Source organism: Syngnathus leptorhynchus, chromosome 3 (genome assembly GCF_054491065.1).
Source record: "Syngnathus leptorhynchus isolate UIUO chromosome 3, UIUO_Slep, whole genome shotgun sequence".
Classification (NCBI taxonomy): domain Eukaryota; kingdom Metazoa; phylum Chordata; class Actinopteri; order Syngnathiformes; family Syngnathidae; genus Syngnathus; species Syngnathus leptorhynchus.
In genome coordinates, this window is record NC_141197.1 from 11,780,319 (window position 1) to 11,802,295 (window position 21,977).

General features: G+C 41.9%; 2 protein-coding genes across 4 annotated transcripts; one reads left to right on the forward strand and one right to left on the reverse strand.

The window, feature by feature from the left end:
• usp10 (ubiquitin specific peptidase 10) lies at positions 1-16,375 on the reverse strand. 3 transcript variants are annotated; one of them, XM_085907495.1, is made up of 15 exons: positions 16,104-16,375; positions 11,743-11,811; positions 11,253-11,298; positions 10,592-10,651; positions 7,871-9,046; positions 6,652-6,743; positions 6,006-6,115; positions 5,864-5,919; positions 5,679-5,782; positions 5,257-5,347; positions 4,948-5,128; positions 4,062-4,227; positions 3,435-3,579; positions 3,156-3,221; positions 1-2,727 (listed from the first exon to the last, which is right to left on the reverse strand). In XM_085907495.1, exons 1-15 carry the CDS (start codon positions 16,122-16,124, stop codon positions 2,540-2,542), a joined length of 2,571 nt encoding a protein of 856 aa, XP_085763621.1. In that variant the 5' UTR covers positions 16,125-16,375; the 3' UTR covers positions 1-2,539. The 3 variants fall into 3 exon arrangements, with proteins under 3 accessions (XP_085763621.1, XP_085763620.1, XP_085763622.1); XM_085907494.1 differs by having other exon boundaries at positions 5,257-5,356; positions 16,104-16,374; XM_085907496.1 differs by lacking the exon at positions 10,592-10,651 and having other exon boundaries at positions 5,257-5,356; positions 16,104-16,374.
• A 797-nt stretch (positions 16,376-17,172) lies between these two features.
• On the forward strand, positions 17,173-20,282 carry marveld3 (MARVEL domain containing 3). The gene is made up of 4 exons (XM_085907913.1): positions 17,173-17,288; positions 17,763-18,004; positions 18,435-18,532; positions 18,667-20,282. The coding sequence occupies exons 2-4, from the start codon at positions 17,763-17,765 to the stop codon at positions 19,275-19,277; spliced, it is 951 nt and encodes a 316-aa protein (XP_085764039.1). The 5' UTR covers positions 17,173-17,288; the 3' UTR covers positions 19,278-20,282.
• Positions 20,283-21,977: the final 1,695 nt, after the last annotated feature.

Consider the following 21,977-nt stretch of genomic DNA (forward strand, 5'->3'; position numbering starts at 1 on the left):
TCCATGTCATTATTAGCAAACCGCTTTTTGCACAATCCTTTATTCGAACAACAAAACAAAACAGAATGGCGGAGGCCCGAAATTCAAAAGACAAAAAGAGATTGTTGTATAACTCCAGCAGACAAACAGTGTTAGGAGCTCATACCGAAGACACACATTAAGCAACCGGAAAGCTCACATTGTCTGTTTCATAGTCCAAACGTCCTGACATTCTTGTTGGAGGAATAAATACGCAAATAAAGATCCATGTCACAGTTTGGGGAGGAATCACAACAAAGCTTGCAGCACAATTTGAACGTAGGAGATGAAGACAGGCCAAAAGTTTTCAAATAAGTAGGGGGGGATCCAATATGATGTCCTTTGGTTTAGTTGGCAACCGTTTTAAATGTTAAAAAAAAAACATGTAGGTGGAATGACATTAACACATCAAAATCCACAAAATTATTCTTGAAGTGTTGAATTCAGGCGCAACCTGGTCTTAATGAAAAGGCCCTGTAAAGTGAAATTTTTGGACGATGGCAGAAATTCAGCTGATATATCAACATGTAGGGATTGGTTGGGGTAAAATATACCTAAATCTCGATTTTACACGGACTTTGGGGTCCGGAGTTTGTGAGTCGCGTTAACCTCGAAAGCGTGTTGTATAGAAAGTCTTTTTAGAGGCATGTTTTTAAGCAGCAAAATTGATTCTTTGTTGGTGTTAATTTAGGTCAGGCATGTTGACATACTACTTGAAAATGAAATAATACTGGGATCCATGACCAAACTGCGTTAGACATAAAGTCGTGTAGGATTAAAGTTAGCAAAACCGAGATTTAGGTCTAATACACTAAGTTGCATCCATTTTTCTGCATGGTTTTATATATTAAACTGATTTTTTTACAGTATTTGAAGTCTCAAACTTACCATTTCATCAAATCATTCAAATTTGCCGGGGTTGTTAACAGTGCTCTTGCAAAAAATGTCTTCACTTTACAGAGACTTTAATATGGGGGAATGGAGTGCACTTGAATAAAGCATTTTGTTGGGTGCTTTGTGCAAGATGTGATGTTGATGAAAGTGGTTGTGCGACTGACAGAAAATGAAATAAGTATGGAGTAAAGAACTACTTCATCTTTATTCAAAGTTATGCTTTGACCTGTCTTTTCTTTTGAAAACATCCAATTTAAACAAACCCAAGTCAGAGGGGCATGAAGGTGGGAACATCCAATGAGTGACCGAAACAAATCAACATTTTAGTAGTGTGAACAAACAAAAATCATCACAATCAATGAATTATGCAAAAAAAAAAAAAAAATGTTCAACAAAAGCGAACACTACCTCTAGTTGTGTATGTGCGTGCACACGTCCAATCGCTGGTGTCACCTACTTTCTTTTGCACCCTTCAATGCACCGCGGACACAAGGGGGACGTGTCACTTCAAATATGCTTGCCCCATTTGGGTGGGGAAAAGGTCACAGATTGAACCTAAGGCTGCCCTCCCCTGGCCCCCACAGCTGAGTTTTTGAGGGGAGTTGGATGGGTACTGCGTGGCTCAGGCATACTAAGGAGCCACCTGAACCCAGGGGCGACAAAAGAGACGGTAAATGGATCAAACAAGAAACGTACAAAGTAAACAAGGGGAGCTTGCAGTGGAATCTATCTTTTGATTAGTTGCCATCTCCAGTGCAAACAATCTAAAAACAGGCCAAGTCCTTAAGGACTGCGTGTTTCTTTTTTGTTGTTGACAATTTAAGTCTAAATAATTGCAAATATGCCTGCCATCATCATCATCAATTTAAACTTTGTGCACAGAAAGCTTGTTATCTTAAATTCTAAAGCGCAATAAAGACTGCTTAGATACGATGTCGACGTAAAGAGCCAAAGAGTGTTCACTTCAGATTCCGTGTAGCCCAGGCCATCACTGTGTGAGGGCTCAACCTGGATGAGGAAAGGAGATGAGGAGTCTTGGGGGGGAGGGATGATGATGGTGGTGATGGTGGTGGTGGTGGTGATGAAGAGGATGTTGATGCTGGTGCTAGGCCTGGTCAATGGGCTCATTCAAAAACGGGCCTTTTCGCTGTGGCTCTCCTCATGAAAAAGGCCAACACTGATAATTCTGGGAGACGACGACATCCCAGCGGTGCATTTTGCAGTTCTTCATCTGAACTGCCTATTCTTTCACTTTTTTTTTTCTTTTCTTTTCGAGAAGAACATAAAACGACAGCAGTTGTGCACAGAGAAAAGCGAGCCGTTGCAAGGAATTCTTGGTGAATGCAACTTGTGTCTCCACTTGGGAAGAGGTGCTGGAAAAGCTGGCTCTCAAGGAAGCGGGACACGAGGGAAGAGGAGGAAAATCTTGCAAGAGAACAAAGTCGGGCAGTGTTCCTGTTCATCATATGTTCCACATGTGTGTTTGCGTGTGTCACGTGTAAGATGAAGGGGACGGGGGGGGGGAGATCTGTGTTGGTTATGTATTTGTGAGTGTATGCATGTCGTTTGCTCCGTTGCTGATGTGCATGCGCGTGTGTGTATGTGGTGTATGTGTGTGCGTGCGCGCCTACAAGAGGTCAACGCGGCGGTAGTACAGCAGGTAAGCGGTGCGCTCAGCGATCTGCTTGACCACCAGGTATTGGTTGATCACCTTCACCCCCTGGTCGTCGATGCGCAGCCAGCCGTTAAGACCGATGTGGAAGACATCCGTGGTATAGTGACCGCCTGTCGCACTGTTCCCGTGGTGATAGACCACTGCCGGGGACCAAAGACAAACCATTTCTTTTTAAAGGCTCTTCACTCGTTTCTGAACTTCAGCAAGATAGTAGATAGTAAATTGACATGGCTTGCCCTTTATTTGGGAGATATTAAGGTCCATGTACTAACAAGTTAGAGGAGACCGTTTTAAAAGTAATGCTTTTTCCACTAGTGCCACTTTTGCCTTACTACCTCTCAATTAAACTCTACATGTACGGTAAACTACTTTGCTAAGCCCAACTTGTAGACTAGTGTCATGCACTAGAAGCCTCCTAAACCCAAACAGTGGCACTGAAATGCTCACGACTATATTATTAGTGAGTCACTGTTTGCTTGTTACAAAAAGAAAAAAAAGTATGGCTTGTTATAAAATACACACAAGGTAAAACCTCCATTTTCAAAGCAAACATAGCTACTGAACTCACCTGCAAAGAGTCTGTACGTTCTTTGGCCTTTCACAACTTTGCTCCTCACTCCAGAAGACAGCAGGTCTGCATAACATGAGGGGAAAATATTTGAGTTGCATCTTGCTCAATTGCCGTCCTTATTGGCAGCCGCTAACGTGAACGTCGGTGCTTGAAAATAGGCGTGAAATAAAAGGATTTTACACTCAAGATTTGATTTACAGTATTGGGTCATCTGGTAAAATAAAATTCACAAATAGACAGTTTTACAAGGATTGCGGTCTCTTTAAAGAGCCATACCTTTGCTTATTTCCAGGTCTACGGGGTACTCAATGATCTTGTTGAGTTTTTGACAGCCTCCAGTCTTCTCAAAGACAAATCTCTTGAGATGGAGCACGAGGACCGGGGGCAGCTCCTCCAGAGTGACCCTCCGGCTGACCTCAATCTGACACGTGGGACAAAAGTGCATGCAATCACGGCTAATTGTCAGGGTAAAAAGATCAAAATAAACACCAGTTTGGATGACATGATTTATAAGCGTGGAACGTCATATCTAACCTAATAAAAAAATGGTACAAATGAGCACAAAGGCAGCGCAAGAGAACAGAAGAGAACATTTCGATCTCGCCAAGCGATGACTTGTAAATCATCTTGGTCTTTTGGAGGCATTTAACATACCAATTTGTAGCAGGTTCAAGTCAACGCAAAAAAATTAGCAAGAACCCCCACCATACCAGATGTTCCAAAACAGTAGAGGAAAACAACAAATCTTGGCCACTCGGTTGAAAAATTAATAAAGAATTGGTTGGTTAGTATATTAACTAATAAATGACCCAACTAAAACAAAGTGCAGAAGCCAAGAATAGTAGCAGGAGTGTGATGTCTAACAGCACATAGCAGCCACATGTGGAGGCGGTCCTTTCATACCTCCTGCTTGCTCTTGGAAGTGTAGCCCTGCACCGACTCTCGGGCGACCAGCGTTTCCAGGGCCTCCTGGACCGTGCGGACCTTCTCTGACTGAATATCGAGCTGCAGCGTAAAGAAGGGCTGCAGTGTGGCCGATTCCTTGGAGTTTTGCTGATACACGACCGACCTGACGGAAAAGCAGAACTTCAGGTCAGAGAACATCTCAGGCCACACACAAAGGATTGGCCTTTCTGGATGTCATTATCTACAGGGGGTCCCTAAAAAGCATTCACTCTTTGAACGTCAATGACTTTTTTTTTTTTTGTTTGTCCAGGTAAAACTTTATGGCAAATGTTAGGGTGCTTGCTACGGTACACTACGGTACACTATGGCCTTAAGGTTTTTTTGTTTAACATGTTTAAATACACTAAAATAAAATGTCTCAAGTCATTTCTGGCTTCCGCTATATTATCGGCATGACCAATTCATTTTCTGTATTTTTGTAATATGTTCATTTGCCTCTTTATATCAAAGACTGCTTTTAAAAACAGGATACCCCTCTAGCTCATTTGTTTTGGTCACTCCAAAATTCACAAAAAAACAAAAATTCTTCCCTAAAATACACTCGTGCCCAAAATAAGCATAAAGAACGAACGAGCAGACAAACATACACTCCTCCGTGTTCTATTTTTCTGCTTCCAAACAATGTTGAGAAAATAAATGTGGCCTGTGCCAGACTCGAATCTCAAAGAACGTGTTATTAAGGCCAGCTTCACCCACTCTGGGTCTTGCCTTTCAAGAGGGCCAGAGGTTAAGTGTGTCTGTGAGCGGATACCACACGCCTTCACTCCCATGAGACATTCACAGAAACGGCACCGCTATTTTCGTTTTGGTTTGGTCCACGTACCTAATGTGTCCTCCAAATATGTCAGTAATGGGCGTGCGGACAAAGTCAGCTTGGCGAGTGATGGAAGTCTTGTTGCGAGGGCCAACTTGCTCCCACTCATCCTCGCTCCCGTCTTCGTCCTTGCCGGCGTTGTCTTCCTCCACACCTGGCGGGGATTCTGGGCCATTGGGGGTGGGGGCTTCTGCTCAAAATAATACAAGGGGAAACACTTGAGACGATCGTGTGCGTGTTTGTTCAGTAAAAATCGCCACCTCATCTCTCATTCCTTGAATGATTTCCAGCATGCGAGGGTTTGTCAAAGGTGCTTACTCTCTTCCTGAGGCGAGATTAGTTTTTTCAAAGCCAGCATCTCCTCGTGCAGCCCGTTAAGAATGAAGCCAAGATACTCCTCTGCGTCTTCCTGTCGACCCTAGCAGCACATGGGCACCAATTAAAACACACCAGGAATGCTTCGAGTCATAGAAAACTGGAGTCAAGCTACGTGTGCCCTCAGACGCGATTACATTTGTCGTGTTTTCATACAATTAGCAAGAAAATAACTTTGGAGTATTGCAGGATTCAGCATTTCCAGTCCTTATATTGCCATATCTAGTTGAATTCTAATTAAAAATGTGCTTTTGGGGAAAAACCAAGAACACTGGCTTCCAGTACGAAGAGTCCAACAGTCCATGTAAAAAGGAACTACACGACTCCTTGATATAACTCCGTCAGATATCTTGGGGGCTGCTTACCTTTTCCGAAAGACTGGACTTGATGAGCGTGAGGAGTCTGTAGATGTACGTTGGCTCAAAGGGGGTGCCCGGCCGAATGTCTTTCACCAGCTTTTCACCGACGCCTGTGGACAGCGCTTTGGAGTCAGTGTTGCAAAGAGAAGAAATTAAGTCAAACCATCTTCAGGGAAAAAAAGCTCACGTACCTGGTTTTGGCTTAGCAGGCACCGGCATGTTTGTGAACTCATTCACCAGCCTCACACTTGATCGTTAAGACACAAAAGGCAATCATTGGTTAGCAAAGCACAGCCAGACTCAAGGGCATAGCGGGATGACAAGGTTGCTCACAAGTTGTCTATCATGGGCGTGGAAGTACACGGTCTCGGTGTTTCACTGTGCAGAGGAATGGACTTCATCAGGTGATACATGGGAGGACACGCGATCAGGGCCTGAAGAGTCTGAGGGCTTTGAGTTAGGAAAGATAAACTGGCATAGGGGAGAAAAACAAAGATCACTGATGATTCATGAGATCAGCGCTTCCCAAACTTTGAGCCAAGGGCAGATTTTATTTGAAAAATCTCACGGCACACCACAAGACAAAAACAGTCAATACTGATGAACTCATTTCAATTGAGTCAGAAGATTTACTTGGTGCGTGTATGTTATGACATACAGGCACCAGGTGGATGCACAGTTGAATTATTTACCTTCTGCAATCAGGTGAAAGAAAGGTAGGAGGGCCAAAACAGGGAGGTGGGCTTTTATGTACGTGTACAATTTGATGCTAATGTAAATTCAAATGGGTTGAACTCACTGACCAAAATAAACAAGTCTTGGGAAAAAATGTAAACAATTAAACACTTAAACAGCAACTTCTAACGGTTGCATGAAAAGGAAAATAAACACACAACCAACCACTCATTTAGTTGTCCAATAATTATAAGGGTAAATTATGTTGTTAGGCATTTGTAAAGTCAGATGGCACAAAGGATACTGCGTTGATGTAGCACCAGTTTCCTTTGTTGACGAGTCCTCTCGGCTGCAAAGACACTGGTTTATGTATCAACTTCACATTCTCAATAAGTTCTGGGGATTCAAACAGACAACAATCTTAAATAGGCAGGCTCCTTGCACACTTAACAGTAACATGCAATCAGATGTAGAGTAACATGTTCCTTCTTCCAGCCATGTCTCTTGTGACGGCAACATCAACACAAGAGACGTGTGAATGGGAGCAAGGCTATTCTGTACCACGCCTAGGAAGGGAGACTGCCATTAGAACACAGCTCCCAAAGAAACGTGGACAAGGTGACAGCGATTTTGGAAGGATGGGGTGGGAGCATTTGGACAGACGCTCGCTTAATCCAACTTTTAGTTATGTTATAAAGCAAACGACAAATAGGATCTCGGATATCAGAGTAAAATTAAAGTCGGCTGTGAGCCTCGTAGACTCTGAAAACGCTCCAGATGAGGAACCTAAAAACAAAAACAAGCACCAGAGAACATTTTCTTGTTTGCCAAGTATTGCCTTGTCTCGTTTTAAACATGCAGCAAATAGTTATTTGACACATTCAGCAAACACACTATGATCTGCAATGCAACCAACATGTCAAGTGTAGTTCAAAATCTATGAACGCTCAAATTGTTTCACTATGTCCTCAACGTTACATCTACAAGCTCTCCAAGAGGATTAACTAGACACCACTTCAGTATGCACGTCTATTACCAGATGTGCACTGCAAACAATAAACAAAACTCACTTTTGCACTCAAATGTGGACAAACGCTGCCATCAAGTGGCCAAACAGATATTGCATTTTTTAACAGGCAGTTGTTAAAGCATTGATTCACTATCCTTGGTGTCTACATTAAGGTCTCAAAGACATCACAAGCAGAACAATTTGCCACACTAGCAGAACGACTCGGACACAGCTTTGTGGTAATAAGTGACTTTTTGTCCACCTTTGTCATATGCGTTAAACCTTAATATGGACATCAAAAACGTGCTCAAACGGCTTTTAATCGGCTACGAGTATGCAATTACAGTTAGCGCCCATATAACTTTAAGTTGCGGTGCATTTCTGCACACTAATGGGACACATTTTGCATATGAATGGGACAACTCCACGTTACTCGTGAGGGAAAAGTGCACGACTGTATCATACGGGGTGTGCCTTTTTGTACAGCAGCAACATTAAGCATCCTGATGAATACCTGCAAGCTTTGGAGCCATAGGGTCCTCTGATACATGGACAGGGCCCTGCTTGACCTCAACAGATTTCTCCTCGGGCGTCTCCGGTGTCAAGGGCGGAGGGGCGACAACTTCCACGGTATTCTTAATCTCCACAAAGGCCGGAGGGCTGCCAGGAAGTGGCTTAGAGTTGTGGAAGAGGCTAGCCCACGATTTAGGGGGGTTGGCAGTTTGCGCGGCCGGACCTGCGGGCGAATGCGACACCTCCGCTGCCGCCGTTTGGGCAGCGCAGTGCGGAGAGACCTGCGGGGTCAAATCGTCACTCTCACAGTCTTCCTTGTGTCCATGTGCACTAATGGGAGTGGCTGACTCTGCCAAGCCATTACTCTCTGCCACCTCGCCGCCCTCGGTTTCAGTAGTCGTAGCAGCAGGAGCAGGAAGAGGTGACTTGGAGCGGAGGCTGTGCGGACTATCTGAAAGTTGGGGGCTCTGTGGAGCCAACTGTTCTGGCTGCTCATCTGCAGTCCTTGGTCCCTCAGTCATGCTTCTGCTTTGACATGAGGACGAAAAGGGCAAAGTTACACTGGTGCAGGCGGCCCCGCTTTTTAAGTCCGGTGACGAGTAATCGGGGCTATCACAAGTCCTCTGATTGGAAGCGGATGTGGCCGTCGGAGCAGCCGTCGCCGTGGAGACGATGCTCGCAGAGGAAAGGCCGGTCCCCGCTGAAGTCTTACACTCCGCATCCTCGGCACTGTGTTGCGAGGCGCCGAGTGCGTGTCCATTGACGAGCGCCGTCACAGGCGTCCCCCCATCTGCGGGAGCGCCGCTGTTGTTGCCGCTAGCTGATGGGTCTAGGTAGTTGTAGTACCCCGGGGGCCGCTTTTTCTTTTTCTTTCTCTCTCGCTGTGCCAGGCCACCAGGCAGCCCGTCCATGTCCTGGCACACCTGATGATTGTCCAGGGCCGACGCCTCCGAGTCGGGCCCGTCCTCAGAGTTGAAGTGGCTTCCATCTAGGGCATCGGCCACCTGAGTCGTCGTCGTCTGTTGAGTCTTCTGTGCCGACTGGCAGCCCAGGATGAACTCGGGAGCCTGTGGGTTCAGGGTGCTCGACACCTTGTACAAAGAGTCGTTCATGCCGCCTACGGGCTTGGAGTCTATGACCTCGTCAACACCAAACTTAATGCGTTGATAGTCATCTCCTGAAAATAACAATGTACAAACATGCAAATCAATTAGGCACATTTGTAGAGATAAAATGAACTAAGCTGAGGATCCAAGTACACAAATTCACCCCAAACCCTAATTATAAAGCTGGCATAGATGCAGGTGCATTTCAATAAATTGGAATATTGCAGAAGATTTTTTTTTTTTAAATCAGTATTGCGGTTTAATTTAGAAACCGAATTGACAGAGTGAACAGGGATGTATTTTTAAGTATTTATTTTTATTATGTTGATTATTGCTTACAGCTACCGAAACCCCAAATTTGCTTTGAATAAATTTTAATTTGTTAGTAAGATAGAATTACCTACTGGTAAGTAATTTTAAAATAAAAGTACAAATATGTGTACATAAAAATTTCATATTTTTCTGTACAACTGTGTGGATTTGTAAACGACTTAGCAATTATCCAACTAAGCAAACAAGACTACAAAATGAAAATTTGTACTGTTGCCATGTTATCCGTTGTGCTCCTCTGTGCAAGCAATGGCCACAAGGGGGTAGTGTAATACCAAAAGACACGCTGCTCGACTGAGGCTTCAATTTTATTGCCTTAATATTTTCAGAGGAAGATCATCACTGAGTATTGATTCACGAATTATGTTCAAATAAATTGCTCAATGGGTAAAAACAATAAATAAACTTGGATTAGAAATGATACAGCCATCCATTCTCTGCACCACTTATATTCTTATTTATTGAGATGCAGCTGTCTATTTTCTTGACCAGAAGAAAAAAGAACAATAAGAAAAAGAATCACTGTCTGGAAAACTTTTGTATTTCAAAAGTGTGAAGTGTTTTTAAAGAAACAATTATTTTGTCAGACTATGACAAGCTGATGCATAAATGACACTGCGTTACGAATGCACTCAATTAAAATTTGTTTCAATGTTTTTTTTAAGTCACACTTAAAAGTCATCCACGATAAAAATCAATGTGCACTTCTGTTATTAGAATATAGTGCATGGCTGCAGTGTAAATGTGAGTCTCAAAATCAAAACGTGGACAAACAGGAAGTATTAGTCCGTGCAAATCAGGAAAATGCTTCATTGTAATGACTAAGCAAAGTGGTAACGCAATGTGCACAATGGTCAACAGGGCATGAAGACTGTGGTTACTCGCCCAGATAAGAAAAGGCCCTCAGTTAGTAGGACTGAAACCACACGCCACAACTGAACCTCGGCGACATGTGTTAGGAACACACCAATAATAAAAAGAAGAACAACACGCTCAGTCAAGAAGTCAATTTGTTAGATCCAAATCTTCCCAAATAGATGGAAATTCACCTTGGGCCTTGCAGAGGTGAAATGAATTATTACGTAAGAGAAGATAAAAGGTACATAGCAGGATCTTGAGCATGCAAAGCTCACAGATTTGGCCAACAGGCAAGAGAAAGAATACAGGCACAAGGTACTGGAAGCCACCAGTTATGAAGACTGGAATTTTTCTTGTTGTTTTTAACGTTTGACAGCAAAATGCACAGCAGCGAGTCAAGCCACAGAGTGTCGGGCTTCTCCACTCACCGCAACCCTGCAGTCCCATTGACTCCATTATATATGGTACAGCAGGAGTGCAGTAACCTCCTAAATAGTCAATACAAATCAAGTTAAACAACAGTCATGTGCATACGCGTCCTTTAATTGTGCCTGTTAATTGGTGGCTTTCATTTGGCTTTTTTTTTTTTCAATGTAATCTTCAAATAAAGAGATCTAAACGCATTGATATTGTTAATTGCAAATACATATATGTACAGATGCGTGCTAAAAATGTAACAACGCTCTTCCCTTCCTATTCTGTTGAGACCATCTCAGCCTGGGGTATAAATAGTATTGCAATTTCAAAGCCTGCTTTGATTTAAAGTAGGTTTTAGAGAGAATGTGCTGTGCATAAATTTCAAACTCAGCTTTTTGTCCATTTCTCACAATTGTCTTTATACTTGTGGTTGTTTTGGTGTTAATTACATCATTGTTTGGAAAGTTTAGCTTTGCTGGAGAGTCAGTGTGTATTCATTTTCACAACTTTAAATTAACGTATGAAACTTATGTTGTCGGATAATGTGCCATGGTGACAGAAACTCAAGGTTTTAAAAAAATAAATAAATAAAAAAAAAATCCTTTAGGGTGTGCTCATTTATGTTGAACACTGTCAATGATATCAGTTGTAATCAAAGTTAAATGTGCATACCGGAAGACTGACTGACACATGGCCCTTTGTCGTTGAATGGTGGAAGCTGCAAAGAGGGGGGTGGGGGCAACATTAGCACCATCACATAAGAAAGACACAAAAGCTACAATTGATATTCGGATATTAACATTAACACAAAGCTCCATGGTTGTAGGTGAGTGAAATGTGAGATCATCAAATGTGCCATGGAAAGTTACCTCTGAATAATAGCTTTGTTTTCAATCATAACAGCCCAGATGACTGCAAACTAATAACTAAACTGAGACGACCACATGATTATTTCTTGATTTCTTGAAAGATTTCCGCCCCAAATGTATGTGTCAATATAAATTTGAACTGATCCATCATATTATTGCCAGGAGCAGTACAACATACCAGCAAATTTAGAGCAGTATTGTATAGCTGATACAAAGTGAGCATATATAAAACATAAATCAGGAAACATTTTCTCCTCAACAACAACTTGAGAAGTAACGTCGACCCTCCTTACCTCGACGTAACATCGTGGAGTCACAAAGAACTGATTGATCTCATCTGGGCTGAATTCCCCAAAGATATACTGTGGAGACACAATACAAATGCGAGTTAGATGCAGAGGCAATATTCAGCATTTAATTGCATGTTGTGGTCCTACAATGCTTAGAATGAGGTCATATAAATATGAACAACTAAGGACAAAGTCTACTCACATTAGAAAATTATTTTAAAATGTATTTCAGTCGTAGGAGCAACTCTTGATAGCTTGAGCAAAGGTTAAAGCGACTCAAGGTGCTGAGTCATGCCCAGTTAAACATAAACCTTACCCATTCAAAAAATGGGCTTGTATGCCAATTAATACTTATATTATCTAAAAAAGGGTAGAAACGTAGTTTGAATGAAAATCTGGGGGTGCTCTGTTTATAACGGACCCAAAATCCTACTTAAATTTGAACCTGCTGGCCTTCTTTTAATCACGTAATCTAAAGACCACAGTTAAGACCATAAACATGGCATACATATTGCTTCACTTACTCCGATACAAAATTCTTTAGAGTAACAACTTGTCCTTGCTGAAATTTTAACAACCAACTGCATGTTCTCACCGTCAGGCTCCACATTTCCCCTAAATGTTGCATTTCACTTGTGGTGTCTTAACACTAGGGCCACTATGTAAAAGGACATAGTTAATTAAGTGACTAAGAATAATAGTCTCTGCGTGTTAACTACAAAATGAAAGTTGAACTACCAGACTCCTTGTGGAGAATAGAACACTTTAATAGACCAAGGCTACTGATGCTGTCATTTTGGATGTCACGGAGCGGTGCAATCAAAGAGTCCATTTGCGCAATCAAAGAGTCCATTTGCGCAGTCAAAGCGCAAAGGTGCCACCGGCTCACCAACCGCGCCCCTGCTTCAACCGTCACGGTAAAACAGCGGGGGGCGAGAACGGGGGAGGCACACAGAAAAAGAAAGTGCAAGTCAAGCATATAGAACCCTTTGCAAACGAGGCCCACGCGCGAGGGCCCGCATTGCTGAAATTGCACTCCGACAAACGACAAATAGGCGGTCGTAATCCGGTGGCTTCGGGCGGCTAATACAATGACAACGGGGTGAATGTCGCGTTGCTTTCCTCTGTAGGCGTGCCACGCGTAGCTCGCTAAGCTGCCTCTGCTGATGCTTTCCACTGAGGATTACAGCAAATTAGCCATCTGCATCATTTTACCACTTTAGCCAGGACAAAACACACGTACAAAACAGGAGCGTCCAATCATGAGCAGCTATCATACCACAAAAATGACAAGTTGCTGGATTTTGAGATTCAACAAGCTCCAAGTGACTTAAGCTTCAGAACTACTTCTGTGGATTTCTATGGATTCTTTAAGGCACTATGATGTCACGGTGTTAGCTCGAGGGAAAAGAATTGATCGCCGCTACTTTTATGCCCAAAGATGTCATCTTGTTGTGGTTTTTGTTGCCAAAGTGTAAAAGCAAAAACACTTGAAACCATCACATCCCACAAATCATAGACCGTTTGATATTACATTGAAATCAGTTTATTTGACCTACATTTTCCATCAAGTCCACGTATGGGATACACCCTCCGTAGTCTGGTTGGTAAGAATTTGAAATAGTTCTGCTAATTTTTTTTTCGTTCAGCCATGGGAAGCCAATTCTGCACGGACAAGCTAGAGGAACTAGCAGGAAGCTGCAATGTTCGTTTAGCTGTCGATCTATGAACTGTGGCAACCTTGGTGTCGTTAAATGCCGGAAAACTATGACCGATTGGCCCAAAAAACCTCAAATTGTTTACAAAGTCCGAAGGGTTCCACTGTAACAATGTGCGCACACCTGCCACGGGGCCCTCTCCAAGCGCTAATGTGATTGTTGGAAGCTCTGGAGCAAGCATGTGCCTGCATTTTTGTGTCATGTAATAACAGAGTGACAAGAACCACCACTCTGGAGGGTGCGAGGAAGGAAGGAAAGAGATGCTGCCAATTTGGGGGCAGAACCAGTTAAAGAATTCAGTGCCGGCCGGGACTAACACCCATCTCCTAATACGGTCAGCACATAGAAAGATAAGATTCAACATGAGGGCTGTATTGGTGCTGAGACATGTCTGTACTCAAGACTCTAAAAGATCTGATCAAAAAGATCTGATGCTGAACTCCAATACCACTTTACCAGCCCGGCCGGCTTGTACCTTCCAGCCAGAGGGAGTAGAAGCAGCAAAATGGATATGAACTATGCAAGTGCGACAATTGATCAACAGCTAATCTATTCACAAATTCAGTGACAACTATTGTGATAATCAATTCATAAAATAGAGCCCTTGTTTAACTTAATTGACAAAATGCTCAGGATTTAAAGCTTCAATAATTCTTAGATGCGTACAGTCTACCCATTAAAGCAGTCTGATTATCTTTCATAGAAGTAAAACATTCAAATCAACATTTTTGCCTATTTTCTAACATGCGGTGACACTCATAATTGATGACTTGAAATAAATCTTGAACTTGGGAATTAAAATAGGAGACATTTCAATGGACATGTCATTAAGACAAGTTTAAATCAAAGCATTAAAGTCAACTCCCAAGCAACCTTGATTTTCTTTCTTTCCTTTTTAAACAGCAGATAAGATGGAGGTAAATGCAAATTTCAAGTGTTTAAGCAAACCCAATAGTGGTGTTTATTACAAGTGAAGGACAATTTCAGAGATGAATTTGGAAGTAACATTAGCAATCGCCTTCATGTATGTAGATATGTCCTAGCATAAGGAAAGGGGATGTTGCTTCTTGACTGAATCAATTTAGGCAGGCTCTGTTGTGGGCACAAGATTATGCCAGCTGACATCAGTAGCAGAAAGCTGAATCTTCTGATGATCAGCCCACAGAGCACCATCTCCCGGTAGAGAAACAGTTTCAGTTGCAGGCTGCCTAGGCTCAACCTTCCCTCCCCGTGCCAAACGGCTTGTTAATTCCATCCTGGGAGGGAAACACTCATACAGCATTCCTACGACTCTGTCAATATTTTGCAAACTGATTCCCATGCACCCTCAGGTCCCAGTGGAATTTAAACCTCCATTTTATTTGAATTTAAAAAAACAAAGACTTGTTGCTTGAATTCATACGTTGGAGTGCCTGCATGTCTTGTGTTTTCAGTTCTATTTGCCCTCTAAGTTGTTTTATGAAACTTTAAACTTTGCAATAATTTTAATGTGTGGACTTGGAGAAACCAGAGAAGGGAAAATGTTGAAAATAAAAGTACAGTTATACTGTTTTATTGTAATTTGAAGGCATTTTGTCCCACAAGATTCTATGTCAGCTGTGTTCTTTATTAGAATCTTACACATCATGTATTGGAGAAACCCTGTAATTAGAACATATTTGCGTTTCAACTTCCACCATCAGGCCCATGATGCTCAATGGGAACAACTTGTGCGTACTCATCCAACCCGCGGCAGTTAACTCTCTCGCAATCGGGAACGCGGTGTCAGGTCGTAGGCTGCAAGCGGACCTTGCTTCGGGTTAGCCGCCGCCTCGAGCAACCCGAATAAAGTTCAGAGTTGCCATGCGTCCGCTTCAACCAAATCGCCCCTCCCCTCCAACTTCCACTACGATGACACGCATTGCCCGAGGCCCTTTTTGTACATACAACAAAATGTAAAGTATGTATAAAGAGTCAAGCCAGATCAACTGTTGCAATTTAAGCTAACAAGCTAAAGGACATTTAACCCTATTTCCATACATTATCGAACATGGAATGTTAAACCTCCGCCACCTGTGCAAAGCTGCTAGCTGACTCAGTTAAGTCAACGGATGAGTGTGTTTATCAAGGCGTGTTTTATTTAAACGCCACAACTAATTACCATACAATACACAAAGAAATGTTCATGTGGTGGCAAAGTGAAACGTGTTTTAAAAAGTGGTGTTCGACAACATGCACTCGAGGAAGGCCCCTAGCTAACCGGAGCAGGTGGGCCATGCAAACACGCAGCACTTTTCAGTGTCACTTGACTCTTCGCTATAAACTCGTGCACCATCTCCGTCCAAAGTGTCACAGTGAGTGGATAAAAACAAACGTCATTTCCACAGGAGTTGAGAAATCCGTATCACCCCCATTCGACGAAAGCAACGTGGGGCCTGTTAGCTCACCATGCTTGCTGGTGCTGTTTCAATGAGGCTTAATGGGGGCATTAGCAAGCACTTTTCGACACTCACACTTTCAATGACAACAGGAGCCTTTTTCAAGAATAACATCTTCACATCCGTGCCGCTAACTTGTAGCTTTAACACGACTCAAGGGAAAATAAAAGTGTTAGTCGAACGTTTATGTGGCAGTGAGGTCTAAAAGGAACGTTAGCTCGCTAACTACCTGGTTGCCGTAAGAAGCCATGCTCCCGGTGAGATTTGCTCTCCTCGTCGGACAAGACAACTCTCCCGGAGAGATGTTGGAGCTCAGAAGTGGCCGCCTCGACGGGTGTCCTATTTCGACATCAATGTCATTTCCCCAGCAGTCAGATGTGTCCGATCCATGTAAAAGCCGTTTAGCAACCTCATGCCGTGGGACTCGCCGTCACCGCCATTTCTGTCCAGCGTCTTCTTCGCTTGCTACGCGGCTAGGGGAGGTTTGGCCAGGCAGCGGGAGCTCAATGAATAACCACACATACTTCCGTTGTCACATTGGGATTTCACAATAAAACGTCAAATGTCTAACAATCTTGATTGAGCCAAGGGGATTACTCTAATGCTGCCTCTAATAACACTAAAATTCTAGGCCTGTTTCATTGCACACAAAGCTGATTTCAAAAGTTCACAAAGCTGGTACCTTGAGATACGAAGGACCCCGACTGACGTACAAGTTTTTCGAGATACGAGCCTTCCTTTGGCCTATATTTTTGCTTGGGCTTGTAAACAAAGTTTGTGATACCACTGTATATTGGCAGTAAAATTCACAGCAAGTTTTGGTTAGGATTTAATCCTTAAGCAACAGTTATAGAGCCAAAATTATTTTAGGGTTTGATTACGTCTGTACCTATTTTTCTTGTCAAAGCGGAAACACTAGATGAATTGTAGTATCGCAAAACCGCAAACTTTACATAAAGACTTGACCATGTGCTCAATATGGTTTAGCTACGCTTATTATCGTCGGTTATTTCTGTTTTGATGACCACAAATGTGCTGTGCATAAATGTGTATGACTTGTTTCATTTTACAAAGAGAACATAACTGTTTCGAGACTATCACAACTACTTATGCTTCATACATGGTGCATACTGAAACCCCTCGTGTGCAAGTTTCAAAATTTACCAATCCACAAAGCCTCTTTAATACTTAAGTACAACACGAATTGGGGAGCATAATAATAATAATAATTATTATTATTATTGCTTTTATTTTGTGGATCCAAATGTAGCTGTCGATAAAAATCCGGTGGGCGTGGTCCGCCACAGGTGAGCCTTCAAACCCGGAAGTAAACGCCATATTCTACTGTTATTGTTTTTGTTTTGTATAAACGTAAAAGTACACCGCCCAAAATTTACTTTTCACACAGACTAAGGTAGGGGACTTTTACACTAAGCTTTAACTTAAACGAACACTGCACACTGTGAGATCTGACCCGATCTCGCTTTATGAAAAACTACGACCACGTCACTACATACTGGCCTCCTGAAACGAACAAAAAGAAAAATACTTTGTACCGAATGTAGACTAATTGTGCTTTGTATGTTTTGTGAATTCATATTAATTCTCATTCACTAGACAATTCATTGTGTACACCTGCACAATTTAAAGACATAGGATATGGGATTAATATTAAATTAAAAAAGATGTTTTTGCCAAGGCTAATTTGATGCAGGTATGGGATTAATGTTGAATTTAAAAAATGTTTTGAAATTTAATATTGGAATTTCAATCCTAACCGTGAACTAAAGCACTCAGCCAGCTATTGATCTTTATCATTGTCAACTACTCTAATACTATGTGTTTTGCTCAAGTGTTAATGCATTCGAATGTATGTCCTCAATTGAAGATGCCAGAGAGGGGCGGATACCAACCGAGGAGAGATGCGTATGCAGATTACAAGAGTAGAGACAAGGATTCATCTCACAGCGTGAAGCATTTCAATAAGTATGACAGCAGAGATCACAAAGAAAAGCCCAGACTCGCTGGCGAGAGAATCTCTGCTGGTGACAGGAGGCCCAGACAGAGGGACATGACAAATCCCTCTCAACCTGCTTTCACAGACCACCATCATCAAGGACCCTCAACACTGTAAGCAACCAGATACAGTAACACACAGACTGTCAAGCAGTTGGTCTCGGTGACGCTGTAAAACGACTCATACTGTGGTCACAAGGGCTGAAACGATCAATCAAATCATTTGAATTACAAATTATGTGCAATCATTTTCCCACAAGGACAAATGTTAGTTACTGCATGTATGTTACAGAGTGTACAATCAAGGTAATATAAACAAAGAAGTATAATATATACTAATATTAATATAGAAGATAATCAATGGTGAAGGATGGGCGTAGGCACTGGTGTGTTTTTAATCACTTTGTCAAACAATTGAAAAACATCATAAGCACATTCATACACGAGCTTCCATGGCCAACAAATATAAAACAATGGGGGAAAAAAATCTTGTCCTGTATACAGAATGTTGTGTAGCTAAATTTAGTCCACGTGTTCTTCACAGATATGGACAGCCTTCAGTGTATTCCTCTGATGATGAATATCATGAGCGACAACCCAGAGAAGCTCTTTACAATCTTCGATATATCCTCACTAGCCGAGGTCAGTTGTGTTGTGTGATGACAAGAAGATAGAACCGCCCACTGTATCTTCCAGCTTGGGCTTGGCTTCTAGTGCATAGGGAAAGTATTCCTTCCTTCCTTACATCAAAAATTTGCTTCTCATGACTGTTCCAGGCCTTTGCCAGCTGATGGAGGTGTTTGTCAATCTTCTCCTCATCATCTGCGCCGGCGTGCCTCACAGCAACAATGGCGGCTACCGTGACCTCGCCAGCTTGGGCGGCATCTACCACTATCACTTCGGGGGAGCTGGTGCCTTCCAAGGTGCTGAAGCAGACCGTGTGAAGGAGCTGGACAGGATGTTCCATCAGCTCAAGAGACCTCCGTACGCCTTTGCAATGGCGTGCGGCGGGATAGTCATGATCTACGCCCTGGCCATGCTCGCCCTGGGTATTTTCCGAGTGCCATACCGCTACCCGCCCGTGCTCTTGGGAGAAGCTCTGGTCAACCTTCTCATCGGTTTGGGCTACATCGCCGCGCTGGCTTTCTTCTTTATCAAACTGCAGGAGAACTACAACAACCCCATCTGTCAGGAGAGAGAGCGCATGTACAAGAGCAAAGGTCACAAGGGCTTCGAGTGCAAGTTTCATGGCGCGGACATTGCCGGGGGTCTCTTTGGCGTGCTGGGTGTCTTTGTGTTCATCTTCGGGGCCGTGTTGGCCGTCAGAGCTTTCCGTAGCGTGCGGGAAATGAAGAAGCAAAATAACAATCCGAATGATCGCTTTTGAGGAGCAAAACTTGGACTGTTTGGGAAAACATATTAGAGTCCCACTCCTTTTACACGTTTTGAATTACGATTAGTGTTCCCCCAATTGTTCACATTGGATAGGGACAAAGAAATAGTAGAAAATAATCTTCAAAACAGAGGCTCCAAGCTGTTTATTGCCACTCTCAGCTGAAGGTTATTGCCAAACTCTACATGAAACAAAGCAAAGTACATATTGTGTATTCAAAACAACTGCATAGTCTCCGCTGTCTTAATGCTAACATTCAATGGGAAACTCCATCCATCGGCGCACATGCTAACAGTTAGCATCTGTCACAGTGTTGCTTTCCTTTGATTAAGCACAGAATATATGATAACAAACAGTGCAGTAACACATGTAGACAGATAAACTCACAGAGATATTTTTCCACTGTGAAGAGGAAGGAATATCACTGCCGTATCGAGAGGCCAAGAGAGGAGCTGAACCTTCAGTGCAGTACTCATATACTATAATATACGTATATTATAGTCACTCCAGGTGGCCAAGGCGTACACAACCTATTTTTTCTCATTCAGAAACACAATGATTTTTTTGGGGGGGGAAATGATTGATGGCATTTTCATTCATTTCAATGGGAGAGATGATATGTGCATGCTCATGGAACAAATTAAACTAGTCTCTCAAGGCACCTCTGTAGTTTCTTGGCACCAAGATGCAATAAAATGATGCCAAGCAAGACATTTATATTAGTTTTGCACAGTAGCTAAAAGGCAGGTGAACACAGTAGTCTGTCATGTATTGTTGTTTTTTTTAATTCTTAGCATTTTTATGTTCTGTTTACGTACGTTTATATTTTGTACTCTTTTACTATTTTTACAATGTATATATTAAAGTACTGTTAACCTATAAATGTTCATTTATTTATTTTTCTTTCTCCGGTAAAATGAGTAATCAATGGTCAAGTACAATTTGCATCATCTCAAATTGAATAGTCAGGTAAAACCATTTAATTACCATATTGTTTTGGAAGCGGTAAGCATTTGCCATGATGACACATTTTACCCGACATAATAAATTTGAGTGGTCTGTAAAACACGCTGCCAGAGCATCTACGAGTTGAAGCTGTCATTACGCGTTCCACCAACAGATAGCAGATGTACCGTATTCAGCTTTTAACCTAAATATGGAACCAGTACCCTTTTTATATTGCAAAGGCTTTATTTTTTGCACAATTATGTGGACAACTTGAAATGGAACCTTCTTCACGAATGCCAGAATATAGCTAATCACATTCTGGAGTTTAATACAAATGTCTGAATGAAAGACAAGACAAAACAAATCTTTGTGGAAAATGTTCATAAAATGTTTGTCGAGCCTGACCCCCCAAAAAAGATTCAGAACCAAATTTTATTGCTACTTTGCAGGATTTTGAATAATATAATGACCTTGCATGTCTCTCATTGTAGCTTCATCTTTTCCCTATAATTTCTAATTAGGTATCCTAAAATTAGGTTAACAGCAGCATCAATTTGCATGTTCGGATGCAAACTTAAAACGTTACATATACCCAATTTTGTATAAATGAAATTGTTTATACTTGTACATATTTTACGGTGATAATGAGGGCATGCTGTCAACATCCAGAACTAGAATGAGACCCCATCATTTAAAATTCCATAGTAAATAGGGAAATATTCATTTGCAATGAAGTAAAAAAATAATGTCAAGAAAAATAAAATATTCAGGCCGTTCTAGAAAATAACATACATAGCGGAACTTGGAGACTCAGCACTGGCTACTTTGGTCACATGATCAACAACCGCACTGTCTTGGATCATTTCCATTCACAATATTCACAACAACATGCATACATTTATTGCACATCTAGCATATGTGCTTCATTTTACACATAAACACAGACATTTTGGAACATAAAAAAAGTTTATACATGGGTTCCCATTATAATGCAACATGGGCATAATAAGAACACTCGGTACTGGACGCGCTCCACTAAAGAGTTAAAGGGAATATTGTCAGTAACGCACTGGACTGTGCTCAGTGGAGTAGTGACCCTGTGCTCGCTCATCTTGCATCTATACAAATGTGTTGGCTGAACGTGGGGACAGAAAGGATTTATATTAAGTTGTAATGTTGTATACTGTATATGAATTTCAATTAAAAGGAAATTAGATGAATAGTGAGCAGAGAATGTGTAGTTATGGGATGCTGTCCAGCCATTGAATGAAGAACAAACTAAATTCATCTGTTAAATTTATGACACTCACTAAATGATTAAAGCAAGTTTAGTTGCTGCAAAAAATGATACCATATCGCAATACAGTGGACATAAAAAGTCGAAACACCCTTGCTCAAATGTAAAAAAAAAAAAAATAAGAACACGACTAAGATCTGCAAACTTAAAACAAAGCAGTAGCATGCTATGAGGCTATTTTACTATTCTCCATATGGGGCCTAAACTCAAGGTGGAGGTAGATAAAGTATGAAAAGTTCCAAATACTCGTTAGTGTTTGGTCAAAACAAAAATGTTGGAAAAGCCCGACTAGATCAGCTGAGTTTTTTGGAGGGTTCATCAGAGGCAGTTTAAATTGTTTCCGATGAGAAAAACCACATGAGAAGATATAAACAGATGTGTCCACCACATTATCTTTGTTGTTTGTTGTATTGCCTCTCCTAAAAAAAAAAAAAAAAAAAAAAAAAACA